General features: G+C 35.4%; 1 protein-coding gene across 1 annotated transcript; it reads right to left on the reverse strand.

The window, feature by feature from the left end:
• Positions 1-1,173: 1,173 nt before the first annotated feature.
• On the reverse strand, positions 1,174-3,123 carry LOC149243219 (CBL-interacting protein kinase 2-like). Its single transcript, XM_089374461.1, has one exon. It carries the CDS (start codon positions 2,689-2,691, stop codon positions 1,417-1,419), a length of 1,275 nt encoding a protein of 424 aa, XP_089230587.1. The 5' UTR covers positions 2,692-3,123; the 3' UTR covers positions 1,174-1,416.
• Between the last annotated feature and the right edge of the window lie 14,365 nt (positions 3,124-17,488).

Consider the following 17,488-nt stretch of genomic DNA (forward strand, 5'->3'; position numbering starts at 1 on the left):
ACTGAAGAGTTTCAGTAGTATTTTTTCTCATTATGACGGAAGAGTTTTAAGTTGGAGAAATTGAATATGTATTGATTAAGCGGAGAGGCTCATTCTACAACAGAGTATGATACATAAGGATGTATGTTAGTCATCGAAGTTGAAATTTTGCTCATGTCTACAAAATAAAAAAAAAATTAAAATTGTAACTTTGCAAAACATTGGGTTCGGGCTCATAAAAAATTTTACACATGAAGAAATTGGATTTGCTCATAAGATCTGTATTAAGATGATTTATACTTGCACCTATCATAAGCAAATTATAATTATTTATTTACTTTTTAAATGTATATAAGATAGATTTACACTGGTACCTATCATAAAAGCCAAAAAAAATATAATTAATGATTAATTTACTATTTTAAATCTTATCGAGGAAAAATTATTTCTGGAAAATCACAAACATGCGAGCACAATAAATAAAATGGAGGCAGAGGAATTGCCTGGATGGTTAAAAGTGGTCGGGCAAAAAAAATTGAAAAAATCTTGTAGAAACAGTGTTTAAATCATATTTTGATGATAGAAATGGATTCAACACCATCAAAAACTTATAGAACACCTAAAATTATGAAGTTTGACAACTTTTACTTAGATTTACAAAAATTTCTGTCAATTTTTTTCAAAATATGACTGGAATTTCCATAATTTTCAAAAAAAAAAAAAAACATAATTATTACACTGCGAAATACAAGCCTTAAAAACCTGGAATGTGCGGTGAAATCGTCACGTGATCTCCCTACGCAATTGCGCTTACCTAGTACGTTTCATACACCATGTGTATTGGTTCAGTGGTTTCTAAGAGTCGCTAGCTCTTGACCGATCTCCCCTCTCATTAAAAAGGAAAAAATTAGACAGGCGGCATGGTAAATGCCTTTCATCTTTATATTTACACGTGTAATACATGACCGTTAATGAAAAGTTTAAAAACATTAAAGTAACAATCACCTAGATTCGTCTTCGCCTTCGTCTTCGTCTTGACCATAAATTTAAAATTAGTTTCTTGGTATGTAAAAGCATGAAGAATGACTCATCAAAGCGAGTAGCAACATCCTCAAAAGTTCCTATAGGCTCCGTCGAAAAATTGAGTGCTTCAAATAATTTTAATAGCGACAACTGCAAGTTTCTCGAATGAAATTAGATCGAAAATTTTTTATTTGTCCTATCCGACAAAATCTAAATAATTTCGACACTGATATCTGCACCGTTGACGGAGACGAGATATTTCGACTCCAAGTTCGTTGGTTTTACAGAATGAGTTGTGCTCGGCCTCTAAAAAAACCCATGTAATCGGAATAATAGCAAGAATTATATATACAGTGTATATACGCTATTCTATCGCCTGTACATGAATTGTATATACAGTGTATATACGGCATTCTATTGTCTGTTACCATCCCATATCCAGACAATGTCTTTGAGGCCCGGCCTCAGCTCTTGGTTGCACAACTTACGGTACTCGAGCGTATCTCCCCCGATCTTGCGAAGCTCCACCACGAAGAACGAGGGTGTTACTTCGAAAATCTCGGCATCGATCGACAAATGCCCCTTCAGCCCCTGCTCACGTCTCTGTAACTTCATCTTGCAATCCTCGGATTTCTTGACTCTGAATCTCAGTACTTTAGCAATCTCCTCCAGCTTCGAGATTATGCTCCAGGCCGGCTGAGTCGATGTGAACCACAATTCCTGCTTTAGGGTTTTGTCCTCGAATAACCCTGAGAGGTCGAATTCAGGAGACAGAGCGATAATGTTGAATGCGTTGAAGCGGGCCGGCTTCGGAATAAAGAACGCCGAATCGACATCGTCAAGGAGGCCGACATCGACATCGCAGTCGGGTTGCGGGGGTTCGAACCCCTGCTGAAACCAGGGGACCTCCATTAGCTCGGCGAGGGTTATCCTCGTCTCAGGGTTGGGATCCAGGAACCGGAGAATGAGCTGCCGGACGTCGGAGGAAAACCAGGGCGGGAATTTGAAGTCCCCCTTGTGGATCTTTTTATACAACGCCATCAAATTCGTATCATGGAATGGCAAGAAACCCGCCAGGAGAACGAAAAGTATGACCCCGCAAGACCAGATGTCGGCCTTGGCACCGTCATAGCCCTTCATCGTTATGACCTCCGGTGCCACATACGCTGGCGTGCCGCACGCCGTGTGGAGAAGACCGTCCTTCCTGAACTGGTCCGGCAACGCACTGAGGCCGAAGTCGCAGACCTTCATGTCGCCTTTGTCGTCTAATAACAAATTCTCCGGCTTCAAATCCCTGTGGTACACTCCCCGACTGTGGCAGAAATCCACTGCACATATCAATTGCTGAAAATACTTCCTGGCATCGTCCTCCTTCAGTTTCCCCTTTTCGGCTACCCTGTTGAAGAGCTCGCCCCCCTTAATGTACTCCATAACAATGTAAATCTTGGACTTGCTCGCCATGACTTCGTAAAGCCGAACGATGTTTGGGTGCCGGACCAATCTCATGACAGAGATTTCCCGTTTAATCTGCTTCATCATCCCGACCTTGAGAATTTTCTGCTTGTCCATAGCTTTAATGGCGACATCCTCGCCAGTCTTCAGGCTTTTCGCATGGTATACCTTAGCAAACGTCCCTTGCCCCACTAGGCGCCCTAATTCATACCTATCCATCAGAATGTTGGGCTTCATCACAATCTTTGTCCCAAAAAGGAAAGTAAAATCAGAAATCCGTGTGGATTAAAGCTGCTGCTCAGATGTCTTCGCTGTATCGCCTCTGTGAAGCTTTTCACCGATAACCGATCCATTCCAGGTAACGTTGTGCAGATGTGCTCTGTTACAGTCCGGGATGTCCTGCGTACCTCAGGTCCGAAAGAACTCTGGTTGCTTGCATTTTATTATCCAGCAAGTACTTACAGTAGACATTTTCATTCCCATCCATACTGAAAACCGTGGATGCAGAGCCCACAGAGTTCAGACTCAAGCCTGAGTTTATATTTGGGGGAAAACGCGTGTAGGTGTCAAGAGTGTATTCGTGAGGTGTATACAGGGCCCATTTCCGGCCGGTCCCCGAACCCAGCGAACTGAAAGCTGCAAGTCATATCAGATTCTAATTGCGATTTTAACCAGGTGAATGCCTTCAGAGTTTCATTATTTGGGATTTTAACCATGTGATTCATGGTTCAAAATAACGATTCGGGCAATGTGAAATTGCAGTAACAGGTTCTAATAAGGTAGATTTTCCATGAGATTCTTCCCGTCATACATCAGAATAAATACCACTTATCGTATGCGGAATCGGAGCTTGTCGAATCAGATGTGAATAACCTCTTTTTTTGAACCATCTGGACAAATTTAAAACAGGCGTACATTGTGTCTTTGTGTGTTGCGGTTCAGGCCACTTAGCCTTGTATCTACATCCAGATTGGATATGGACAAAGTTATTCAGGTGACTTCTTTTAGCCGTAGTCTAACAATTATGTTTTTATTGCTTTGAAAGTTATAGAAATTTTGGTCATTTTTGAAAAAAATCTAGTAAAGTTTTTCTGTAAATCCAAGTAAAAACTGTCTAAATTCATAATTTTAAGTGTTTTAGAAGTTTTGATGGTGCTAAATCTATATCCACCATAAAAACACAATTCAAATATTACCTCTACAAAGAAATTTGAAAAAAAAAATTGCCCGGATTCTAACCACTTTTAACTGTTCATACCTCTCTCAATAAACAACTCCCTTCTTTCACATGATAAGATTTTTCCCACCTCCTCGTAAATAACTCCCTTCTTTCACATGATAAGATTTTTCCCACCGGGTCGGTTGAGCAGGATTCGGGGTCCCTTTCATCGACACCTTATCGGTGAATGTATTATTGTCCGATTTGTATGGTTTGTTAGGGGAGGAAACAAATCTCTTAATTATTAGATTTATTCAAATTTACAGCTGATATGTTAAGGTTTTATTTATTATATAATTTAAATTTAAAACTCTTAATTTAAGTTAAGTGAACGATCTATTCAAACCAAGGATGTTACCACCACATTCCGAAAAGATAAAGATTATTCCTCAACTTCCCTTATAGGAGTGTAACCCTCCCACCTTATTACTAATTTTATATATATAATATAAAAATAAATTACAATATCCAATTATATTGAACTATAGATGTAGTCTTAATTAATATAATAAAAATGATAGACATATTTATAATATTTTAATTGAGTTTTATTTTCATTTTTAAATTTGGAGTAAAATATATTTCATTAAATTTATAGAAAGTGTATTTATTAAATCAACTGAAAGTAAAATGGATAGAAGAGATTATCCCTAATCACAAGGTTTAGTTACTCTGGAAAATATTATTTTTTTATGAATTATGTTATAATATAGATTATAAGTAAAGTCCAATGCATTTTATTAAATTTGTAGTATAGATTATAAGTAAGTTTTGTTTTATTCAAGAAAATGATACATTATATGTAGATAAAAGATATTTAAAATAATTTAATAGAGTTTATGGTAAACTAGTAACATTCAAACAGACTCTTTTAGATACTTGTCAAGAAGCATTTGAAGGAGCATATAATCTGCAAGTTGAAATCAAAGAAATGACAGCCCAAGATCTAGAAGTCGAGCGCCATGAAAGGGAGAGGATGGTAAGACTTCGCACTCTGGGAAACATCAGGTTTATTGGGGATCTTTTCAAGCGCAAATTTTACTTCACAATGTATGCAATTATCCAACGAAAAGCATGATTGATGTCTACATGCAAAGATTGATGTTATCTTTGTTGTAATTAGCAAAGAAATAGTTTGTTTTTGTGAGCTCTCTCAAAAAAATGATCCTTCAATGTCAAAGCCTCTTCAAACCCTAAGTTCAGGTCACACGGTTATTTTCCTTTTTTTGTGTGCTTCAAATGCATTTTTGTTTTTCTTTGATCAAATTAGGCTAAATTTAAGTGGCAACATTGCAAGGATTGAAAAGGCTTTGCTGTTATCTTTGAATTCATTGTTCATTTGTGCAGTTATTGAATTTTTTCGCCTTTTGATTGTTTCGCTTATGAATGACTAATTATTCCATTGATTTGTGGAAAATAAAAATAATTTTGAGGCAATTTAAACACTCAGATTTGTTTTGTCTTACCCTATCACTAGTCCTTGTGTAGTAATAATATATAACATTCAACATGTGGTTGTCAGTATTAAATTTTCCATGAAAGTTCTCATTTAATCTAGAATTGTTGCTTCTATCTTGACTTCATTTGCAATTAGTGGCTACTATACTTTTGTATCTTCTTGCTTTTGACAACCTTTGATATTGTTCAATAGATTCCTTTGTGTATTTTGCCAAAATGATTTTCTTTGAGTAAAATATTTTGCTTGGGTTGTGTTTTTGTGAGCTTGATTCTATCTGTCTGAGTGCTTTTGTTAGTGGTGGCATATTTCGTTAGGGTTTTGTCAATTCCTGTTATTCAATTCAGGTTGTTGTCTTCTATTTTGAAACTTATGTTTCAATTTTTGTCATCCCTGTCTAATTCTGCACCCGAAAGATTATGGGAAACACTTGGTGAAAGAAGAGAATGTGGTTATGGGGCACGAAGTTTAGAGGTGGATTCATATACCCCAGGTTCAAAACAACACAAGTCTACTTATCAATCTTCTCACGAAGAACTATTAAACTCAAAGGCTTCATCAACCACAGGGGCATGCCCACCTCCAACTCTTGTGAAGGTTGTTGTTTGTTGGTCTTGTATGAGGACAACCCTGCGAAAGAACGATCAAGTTTTAAAAATAGTAATGGGGATATTGTACAATTTAACTACGAAATACTTTTATTTCCTTAAAATATCAAATTACAATTTAACTACGGAAAACTTTGATGTTCTCAACTGCATTTTCAATTGCATTTTTTGTTTTTCTTTGATCAAATTTGGCTAAATTTAAGTGGTAACATTGCAAGGTCTGAAAAAGCTTTGCCACCATCTTTGAATCCGTTGTTCATTTGTGCAATTATTGACATTTTTTTCCTTTTGATTGTTCCACCTATGAATGACTAATTATTCTATCGGTTTGTGGAAAATAAAAAGAATTTTGAGGGAATTTAAACCCTTGGATCTATTTTGTCTTACCCTATCACTGGTCCTTGTGTAGTAATAATATATAACTTTCAACATGTGGTTGCTGGTATTAAATTTCCCATGAAAGTTCTCATCTAATTCAGAATTGTTGCTTCTATCTTGACTTCATTTGCAATTGGTGGCTATTGTACTTTTGTATCTTCTTTCTTTTGGCCACCTTTGATATTGTTCAATAGATTCCTTTGTGTCTTTTGCCAAAATGATTTTCTTTGAGTAAAATTTTTTTCTTGGCTTGTGTATTTTGTAAGTTTGATTCTATCTGTCAGAGTTCTTTTGTTAGTGATGGCATATTTCACTGGGGTTTTGTTAGTTCTTTTTACTCAATTTAGGTTGTTGTCTTCTATTTTGAAAGTTTTGTTTCAAATTTTTCCATCCCTGTCTAATTCTGCCCCTGAAAGGTTATGGGAAACACTTGGTGAAAGTAGAGGATATGGCTGTGGGGCACAAAGATTAGAGGTGGAGTCATATACCCCAGGTTAAAAAAAACACAAGTCTGCTTATCAGTCTTCTTGCGAGGAACTATTAAACTCAAAGGATTCATCAACCACAGGGGCATGCCCACCTCCAACTCTTGTGAAGGTTGTTATTCATTGGTCTGTTATGAGGACAACCTTGCCAAAGAACAATCAAGTTTTAAAAACAGTTATGGGGATACTGTACAATTTAACTACGAAATACTTTTATGTTCTTAAAAGATAAATTACAATTTAACTACGGAAAACTTTGATGTTCTCAACTGCATTTTCAATTTCATTTTTGTTTTTCTTTGATCAAATTTGGCTAAATTTAAGTGGTAACATTGCAAGGACTGAAAAAGCTTCGCCACCATCTTTGAATTTGTTGTTCATTTGTGCAATTATTGACATTTTTTTGCCTTTTGATTGTTTCGCCTATGAATGACTAATTACTCTATCGATTTGTGGAAAATAAAAAGAATTTTGAGGGAATTTAAACCCTCAGATCTATTTTGTCTTACCCTATCACTGGTCCTTATGTAGTAATAATATATAACTTTCAACATGTGGTTGCGAGTATTAAATTTTCCATGAAAGTTCTCATCTAATTCAAAATTGTTGCTTCTATCTTAACTTCATTTGCGATCAGTGGCTATTGTACTTTTGTATCTTCTTGCTTTTGACCACCTTTGATATTGTTCAATAGATTCCTTTGTGTCTTTTTCCAAAATGATTTTCTTTTCGTAAAATATTTTTCTTGGCTTGTGTATTTTGTGAGTTTGATTCTATCTGTCAGAGTGCTTTTGTTAGTGATGGCATATTTCACTGGGGTTTTGTCAGTTCTTGTTATTCAATTTAGGTTGTTGTCTTCTATTTTTAAACTTCTGTTTCAAATTTTGTTATCCCTGTCTAATTATGCACCTGAAAGATTATGGGAAACACTTGGTGAAAGCAGAGGATATGGCTATGGGGCACGAAGATCAGAGGTGGAGTCATATGCCCTAGGTTCAAAACAACACAAGTCTGCTTATTAGTCTTCTCACCAAGAACTATTAAACTCAAAGGGTTCATCAGCCACAGGGATGTTCCCACCTCCTACACTTGTGAAGGTTGTTGTTCATTGGTATGTTATGAGGACAACCTTGCCAAAGAATTATCAAGTTTTAAAAACAGTTATGGGGATACTATACAATTTAACTACGCAAAAATTTGATGTTCTCAAAAGATCAACTTCCAATTTAACTATGGAAAACTTTGATGTTCTCAACTGCATTTTCATTTTTCTTTGATCAAATTCGGCTAAATTTAAGTGGCGACATTGTAAGGATTGAAAAATCTTCACCATCTTTTTGTTCATTTGTGTAGTTATTGACATTTTTCACCTTTTGATTGTTCCACCTATGGATGACTAATTATTCCATCGATTTGTGGAAAATAAAAATAATTTTGAGGGAATTTAAACCCTCAAATCTATTTTGTCTTACCCTATCACTCTTCCTTATGTAGTAATAATATATAACTTTCAACATGTGTTTGCCAGTAAAAAATTTCCCATGAAAATTCTCATCTAATTCAGAATTGTTGCTTCTATCTTGACTTCATTTGCAATCAGTGGCTACTATACTTTTGTATCTTTTTTCTTTTGACAACCTTTAGTATTGTTCAATAGATTCCTCTGTGTCTTTTGCCAAAATGATTTTCTTTGAGAAAAATATTTTGCTTGGCTTGTGTATTTTGTGAGCTTGATTCTATCTATCATATTTCTTTTGTTAGTGGTGGCATATTTCACTAGGAGTTTGTTAGTTCTTGTTATTCAATTCAGGTTGTTGTCTTCTATTTTGAAACTTTTGTTTCAAAAAATTTCATCCCTATCTAATTTTGTACCCGAAAGATTATGTGAAACACTTGGTGAAAGTAGAGGATATGGCTATGGGGCAAGAAGATATAAGGTGGGGTCATATGCACAAGGTTTAAAACAACAAAATTATGCTTATCAGTCTTCTTGCCATGAAGTATTAAAATCAAAGGTTTCATTAGCCACAGGGACATTCCCACCTCCTACTCTTGTGAAGGTTGTTGTTCATTGGTCTGCTATGAGGACAACCTTGCTAAAGAATGATCAAGTTTTAAAAACAATTATGGCCCGGATACTGTACAATTTAACTACGGAAAACTTGGATATTCTCAAAAGATCAACTTACGTTTTAACTACGGAAAACTTTGATGTTCTCAAAAGATCAACTTATAACTTCTGGTATCAACTTATGTGTTCTTTATTATACTCAATATGGTATTTTATTTAAAGAATATTATATTTTTATTTTAAATTGGATAGGTATGAAATTGATATCAATCACAAAAGGAATTACACATCTCCTTTATACTACACTGTAGAATACCAGGTGATGATATTAACTCTTTAACAACATTTTTAATGAAGATTAAATTGTCTAATTACGCCATAAGTTGTTCCCCTCTGAAAAGAACTCCCCTAGCTACCACTCTCCATTGGTCTACACCGTTGGATCAAGTGTTAGACGATTGGAGAATAGTGTACTGTCAGATTGATACAATTTCATTTGATAACCTCTCAACCCACTCTTATTAACCAAATTGGTGGTCCAAAGGGTAAACTAATCAAATGTGTTGCAACAGTGGGAACAATTGCGGGCTTTTCTCTTGGAACGTTTGGCGAGGGTTTGTTTCTTCTAGCATAAGACCCAGCCCCCTCTCAATCTATTGGCATGCACACAATACCATGATTTCCATGATTTCCATCCCATAAATGCCACTAGAGAAGAATACAAACCAAAAGGCAAACTCACGAGAGCAGTTTTCTTTCTTTGCCTTGAGCTTACTGGACTCAAAATAGATCTAAGGGTTTAGACCTTACAATCCTTTAAAATTCATGTATGTATATTATTTTCATAGAAATATCTCCTCTGGCTCTTTAAGTGCTCCAATAATTGTTTTTGTTTGACAAGAGATTGGAGAGTATTAGGAACTTCATATCTGCTGCATTGGGTTTGTCTTTTGTTGCAGAAGACCAAGCCCCATTCAATCTGTCGGCGTACACACCACACACTACCGTTATTTCCATGGTAGAAAATATGTTGCTAGAGAAGAATCTGTCCCAAAAAGATGAACTCACTGGAGAGGTTTTCTTTCCTCGCCTTGAGCTTACTAGACTCGAAACAGATTTGAGGGTTTAGACCTTAAATTACTTCAAAATTCATGTAGATATATTATGATGAGTTAACTTTGACTGTCTTTTGGATTTTAGAGGTTTGTTGGAGGAATGCCTGGAACATTGAAGAAGCCATCATATTTTTTTGTGCCTCTTGCCATATGTCCCCTCCCTCAACAATGGCTCCCATGGTTATAGTGTGGGAGCTCTGCATGTTGAGTATGATGAATATGCAGAGAAAAGGATGATTGAATCTGACACTCTACAATTCATTCATCGTGAATGGTGTTTCTTTTTTATCAAGCATGAGTGTTGTGCTCCTCTCATTTGCAATCCATAACCTTGTCATAGGAACATTGGTATCAATATGAAAACATTCAAGGAAGACAATAATTATTGTCAATATTCAGTTCGGATATAATTCTTAATGCCTTTAGGGTTATTAACTAGGCATCAATGAACTAAGGAATGTTTTGATCAATGTTAACCTAGTTTTAATTTTCAATGTAGATATTGTAATAGTATTAGCATTGATTTCACTCACTCATCCATCCATTCGACAACCCAATACTTCTCTGTCAATTGCACACAACATCTTGCTTATAAAAGCAATTGTAGTCTTCAAAAGAATCCAAAGAGTGTCCTGGTGGCTTAATGTGTTTGACGAGATGTAGCCTTCCTAAAGTGTTATAATAAGGTTTCTTCTCTATTTATAGTTGATACTGAGAAGCGATTGTTAGTTGTAACTGTGATTTTAAAAAGACAAGTCATGCCATGATAATGGCATCTCAACATATCACGGCTACTCAAATCCTCTATTACCTATATCTTGGTGGAAAGTAATAGGTGAAGCCTGCCTATATTCTTTCAATCATTATTAACCATGAAAGTAATGGTTTAGCCAAATTTGAAATTTGTTGGTAACTAGCCAGCTCTATTTTGACAGATTGTATATTTTCCATTTCAATGTGATGATGATACATCTTCAGTAGAAAATTCACAGCAGACTGATCTTTCACAGTATTTTTTTCTAAAAAAAAAATTGGGTCAATTTTTCCTTGATCGTTGATTCTATTTTTCTTCATATTTTATTTTCATCTCAGTGATTTTTTATTCAATAGAAATTATGAAATTTTAATATCCAAAAAGCCTAATTGTGGTTAGATAGAGTGAGCTGAAAAACTCTAAAAAATTGAATGTGGCGAAAATCTAGACCAGACAGGGTGACTGGACAAGGATGCATATTAGATTTTTCGAGTGTGGAGATGAATAAGCTCAAGGTACCAGAATTATTGTAGTAGAATCTCTTGAGACCTACTTGGATGGCACCAGAGTGGGTGCTTTTGTTGAAAGAGTTGAATACAACACCACATCTTTAGAGGTGGAATGGTTGTTAGAATATTTTCTTGATCCTTTGTATTTCTCATGAATCCTGGGGTATCTAAATGATTATGAATATTGGAGAGAAGATATACCAAATATCCATGGACTCAAAGACTCACCTTTGTTTCATATTGTGTCCTTTTATTGTTGTTCTTTGAAAACATAATGATGTCCACGATGAAAAAAATGTTCATAATTTCCTTGGATTTTCTTGAAGATGAAGGTTTTAATTGGTATGAAAAGCTTGTTGGAAATTAAATATCACCACTTTCATAATTATTCAAGGAATTTCTAAGAATTGGCTTCATCTCTATGAGGACAAGTGTGAAGGAATTATTGCAGATGTGGCCAAACATTTGGATTTTGTTTATACATGTTTTTCTAGCCTTATGTTATGGGTGATTTTGATGATAAACAGGTTGAGGATAGGCTGCCACATGCATTTTTACCAGACATTATTCCAGCCCCCTTCAACATAACATTGACTTGGCATATGCTAGGTCATGTTATCATCTTTCAAAATTTTGTATTGGCTACCATGCCCATGTTGTAATTTCTTGTTGTAGCCTTCATATCATGAAGATTCCAGTATATTTATATGAGGTGTTTGACATTTCCTTGTTTTAGGAAGAGATGTTTATGTAAATAAAGAGCTAAGATGGCTCCATCAGTTGTATGGTTGCACCTAGCTCTTATACTTTTTCATGTTACAGTAGGTGGAAGAATAAGCTCTCTAGCATGAGCACTAGCTCTTTTCATGGAGCTTGGGCATTGATGGCGTATGCATTTTGTTTTCAGATTTCTCATCTTTAGGTGCACATTTCCATTTTTTATTATTTCTTCTTTTCAAGTTTTGTAAATGCATTTTACATTTCATGACTAAACATGATAGAAATACATCTAGAATGATACATGATGCCAAACAAGTAATTTTTAGTATTACTCTCTAGATATTTTTGGAGTTATGATTGCTTAGACTTAGCTTGACAATTTGTTCCAGTATTGTAATTGTGATGTTGATTTTGATTAGAAGAATTGTAACTTGTTTCCAATATTGATTTTTATACAATATCTATCATATGTTTATTGTAGATATTATCCTAGCACCATGGAAGCACTTCAAAAGTTGTGTCCAAGGAAAGTACCTTCAACATTCTCATTTGTGTCCTCATAGGGTGATCAAAAGCCTATTTTCTAGGTCTTTATATTGTTCTTTGTCGTGGTAATAAATGTTGATTGAATGATCTTGGACATTGTAAATATATCATTTTGAAACATTATAATATTGTGCAAAGATTGCATCAATTTTACAAGACACTTCAAGCTACTAGTTCCTTTTCTACCGCCTCACGACATTTTATCTGCAACAACAAGTGCAAATGCTAGTTATAATGTTTTAATAGAGTTTTATTTTTATTTTTTAATTTTGAGTAAAATATATTTCATTAAATTTATAGAAAGTGTATTTATTAAATCAAATGAAAATAAAATTGGTAGAAGAGATTATCCCTAATCACAAGGTTTAGCTACTATGGAAAATATTATTATTTTATGAACTTTGTTACAATATAGATTTTAAGTACAATCCAATGCATTTCATTAAATTTACAATATAGATTATAAGTAGGTTCTATTTTATTCAAGAAAATGATACACTATATGTAAATAAAAGGTATTTAAAATAATTTAATATAGTTTTTTTTTTTTAATCTTTGAATTTTGGGTGAAATACCATCAATTACATTTATAGAAAATGTGTTTATTAAACCAAATGAAAGTAAAAGGGATAGAAGAGATCATCCTAATCAGAAGGTTCGGTTTAGCTAGTATAAAAAACAATGATGCATCATGAAATTTGTTACAACATATGTTATAAGTAAAATTCTATCTTGCTCAAGATATTTGATCTAAAATTTTGGGAAAACTTGTTAATGCTATGCAAGCTCCCTCATTAGTTAAAATATTTTTAGGATCATCTCATTTACCCAATTATGCAAGAGGTTTTTGTGTCAAGTGATATCTCTTTTATGTGTCATGTGTGAGCAAATTATGAGTTAATTAACTGCTTAAATAACGTGGAAAATAAATAAAATACAAAGAAATATACACAGCAAAATCATAAGACAAATCCGATCAAGGATTTCACCCTACAGTGCTAGGTTGCATCTCCTAAGACCTCTTTCAATGGCTAGGCCCTCTTGGAATTATTTGGTCAAATTTCTGATCACAAGATTCTTCTCAACTCCAATGTCTTTGAAAATTGTACCATTGGGTTCTTAGGACCCAAAAATGACTATTAGATCTATGAAAACTGACTCTGGCTGATCTGGGCATGACCTCCTTCCTTGGTGGCCCTAGACTTCCCTGAACTTCCCTGTGGAAAAATCACCTGTAGAAGTATTCTATTGCCTCTAAAACCTATTCCATTATCTTTAGAAGGTTGAAATCATCCAAAATTAGCTATTCATGTTATTGGTCTAAATCCCATCAAGTTATGGTCTTTTTAATTTTTCCCTAGGAATCTCCTCCAAATCTGGAAAACTTCAGTTAATCCCACTAAATTTGGGGGTGGTTATGGATTTGGTGGAATCATCCAAGATCTCCGCCAAGTTAACTGCGAGTTTAATTAACAGTTAAGTGTGTTTAATTAGCGATTAAACATGATTAGTGCATAATCCACATTTATAGTAAACTGCTAGTGGTTAAGTTCTGTAGTGGCCACATGCGCATTTAGTGTTAAGCACTAATGGTTAAGTTCTGTAGTGGTCACATGCGCATTTAGTGTTAACCACTAGTGGTTAACCCCTAACATTCGCACTTAACCTTTAACAATGTGCGCATTCCATTACATGTCAACTCTTAAGGTTTGGTGTAGCGGTAAGTGTTGTGGTTTGTGGAGGGGAGGTTGTGGGTTCGCACTTAACCTTTAACAATGTGTGCATTCCATTACATGTCAACTCTTAAGGTTTGGTGTAGCGGTAAGTGTTGTGGTTTGTGGAGGGGAGGTTGTGGGTTCAAACTCGGCTTCCACCAAAATTTTTCCCAAAATGCATTATTGACCTTTGACTAGTGGGAGGGACACGTGATGGTCTTCAGGCTTGCCACGTGGCACCCTCTCATTGGTCCACCACAAACCAATCAGATTCCACCATATCACCAAACTGAAAACCAACAACACTGAGACACTTGGCGAGCCCTCATTGGGTGTTGACTTGCCCACATCACCTGCCCAAAGACATGCCACATTAGCAATACGAACTGCTGACTGGGCAATACCTGCAAATTTTTTTGTTGTTTGGTGAAACGGTCAGAGGGCTCTAACTTCCTCATATGAACTTCGTTTTGAGTAAAACAAGTTGTGTTGGGATCATATCGTTGAGATGGACACAGTCATTCAGGTTTCACATGATTCTGAGCACTTTGAGTTTTGAGCTAATTTTTGCCCCTAATCCAGATTCTGATCACTCCTTCCCACTGATGAGCTTTTTGAACCACAAAAGCTTGTTATCTGATGAGAGATAAACACTCTTCTCCTTCCCAAGTTATATTAACTGATTCTACTTAAAAGGTCTCAATGAGAGCCACTTGGGTACACTGACATGCCTTGCGTTGCAACTGGCTATGTTCCTCAACCACTATTCTTCTTTTGTTGCTGACCCAATCCAACACTTGTTGGATGCTTGTTGACTGATGATACACCTTGATGTACCAAAGTGATCCCTTGGTTTTTGGAAAACTGACTGACAGCCTTCCCATTGAGAATCATGTTCCTCCTTTGCAACACATGCATTCAATGCAAGCTTCTTCTTGGAAACCACTTTTCCAAGTTAAGCCCATCTGAGTGAACTACAACAATGAGTTCCAATATTAGTAGCAACAAGAAAATAAATGACCATTATTTTACCTCCACGATTCTAAATTCCACATATGGAAGAATGCATTCACCATGTTTTTCGCTTCTTGGCGTCAACACAAAACAACTGTCTTGCATGGCTGCAAACTTTTTGGCATCTTGTCCACTGTCGCTTGTTGCCTCTATCATCTTGTAGTTCAACATGGTACTCATGTTTTGATTTGAGAATGAAGGCTAAGCATGAGAATATTGCTCAAGAATGGACCTTCCAAAATCCTTCGACATCTTGTCACAAGAAACACCATTAAATGGAAAAACACATTATGCAAGAAATGCAAATCAACGACCTCTTATTTTTCTCTTTCAAAGCAACAATTTTCACTTCATGTAACATCGCCATGTACTCTTGCATCTTGGTGTACAAACCATCTTGGTGTGTTAGTCGATAGTTTATTAAACACAATTTGACAAAACATCATCTTCAAGCAACTGACTTGACTTGAAAGCCAAATATAAGCATGTATAGCAACTTGATGATTCTTTGCATAAACAACAAGAATTTCACATCTCATGTAATAATCCATCAACATCTTCCTTTCATCTTTGGAGACAAATCCAAATCTTCCAAGTCGATATGACATACATGTGACAACAATTGACACAAGTCGACACTCATGCATGTATCCAAATACAATGAAAATTCTTAAGTTGTCAATCATACATATTAACAAAGAAATCAACTAATACAATTTCGTCACTCATGCATGTTTCTAGTTTCATTGTTCACACACACACATAAACTCTCATGTATGTGTACAATTCTTCAACTCTCCCTCAAGTACCAACTCAAGTACAATAAGCCCAAAAACATATATGGGTACATAAGAGATAAATTGACAAATTCACTACAAATGAAGTGAGTAACATATCCAACTTTCACACACCTTCTTGGCAAAATTATGCAACATCAAGGATTGAAAAGTTTTCTACAAATGAAGTGAGTAACATACTCAACTTTCACACACCTTCATTGTGAGAATATGCAACATCAAGAATTACAAATTTACTGCAAATTAAATGAGTAACATACTCAACTTTTACACACCTTCATGGCAAGAATATGCAACATCAAGAATTATTTCAAAAGAAACGCATTCACATACAAAATTTTAACCACAAATTGCCTTCTTTTCTACATTTAAGTGAGTCAAACAAAACTCCACTTTCAACATCTTGCATCATACAAGTTGCAACATACTTTCAACAGAAGTAATGCATTCATAAGGAAAAGAAATTCATTTTTAAGGCAAAGAATTGCAACTATCAACAAAAGAAATGCAAACCTTATTTGGATAAGAAATCATACCACCTCTTACGAAACCATTTCCATGGTGCTTCTTTCGGCGACACATCATTTTGTGAATCATCTTGACCCACATCAATTATGGAATCCTCTTTTCCATTCTTTCCAAAGTCTCTCTCCACCATCTTCAAATGTCGTGGATGAGTTGTTGGATGCAAAGTCCAACATTTGTCTATGAGATGACCCTGCTTATGGCAATGAGTGCAAAACAATTGCATCTTCTTTGCAACATGGTTTCCATTGTCCAATGGACCTCTTGTTTTCTGTCACTTTTTCTTTGAAAGTTTCTTGTATGTGGCCATTTTCTTCCAACATCTTGAAACATTATGGTTATTCAAACCACAAAAATTACATATAAACTCTAGCCATTTCTTATGTAAAGATTTACCATGTTAGTCATAATCAAAAGAAACTTGATTAAAGGCAGATTTATACCTTGCACTTTCATCTTTGTCGCCTTCTTGAGGAGGTGAATTTGATGAGGTAGTGGCTCTCTTCATAATACCAATAATGGTGTTAATAGACTTATAGCTTTCAACATCCTCTTCTTCATTGAAACTATTGTTTGCATGCTTATGAGTATTTTCTTGTAAAGTGGGTATAAAACATTTGCATTCCTTATGAACATAGACTTTACAAGCTTGAGGTGATGAACTTAAAACAAAATTCCTTCTTGGAACACCTTCATGTGCCTCCTTGGCTTTGGAGCATTCTCCATCATCTTGTCCATAACCAAGACCCAAATACCTAGGCCTTTCCTCAACAATAATTGGCTCAACTATGCCTTGTGCATGTTTGCCTGGCCCTTTACCTTCATAGCCCATTTTCATCAACAATTTTGACCCTATTCCTCTAGTATGCCTTTCAAAAGCACCAAAACATTCATTTGGAGAGGAAGTTGAAGATAAAATTGAATTGCATACCTCTTGTTCATGCACATACTTGGCTAGGGTTTCCTTGGAATCATGGAGTAAAATCTCCATCTCATACATCTTTTCAAGAAGTGCTTACTTCTCCTCTTTCATGGCCATCAACTCCTCTTTAAGTATAGTGTTCTCCTTCTCATATTCAGTCATCTCTTGTACCATATCTCTCATGATGAAAAACTCCTGCA

The sequence above is a fragment of the Pinus tabuliformis genome, chromosome 8 (genome assembly GCF_031772625.1).
Source record: "Pinus tabuliformis cultivar Carrire ecotype Pingquan chromosome 8, CPIR1, whole genome shotgun sequence".
NCBI classification, from domain to species: domain Eukaryota; kingdom Viridiplantae; phylum Streptophyta; class Pinopsida; order Pinales; family Pinaceae; genus Pinus; species Pinus tabuliformis.

What these genes read in the sequence shown, in the direction of transcription:
- LOC149243219 (XM_089374461.1), bottom strand. Translation starts at nt 2,691, where the DNA reads ATGAAGCCCAACATTCTGATGGATAGGTATGAATTAGGGCGCCTAGTG.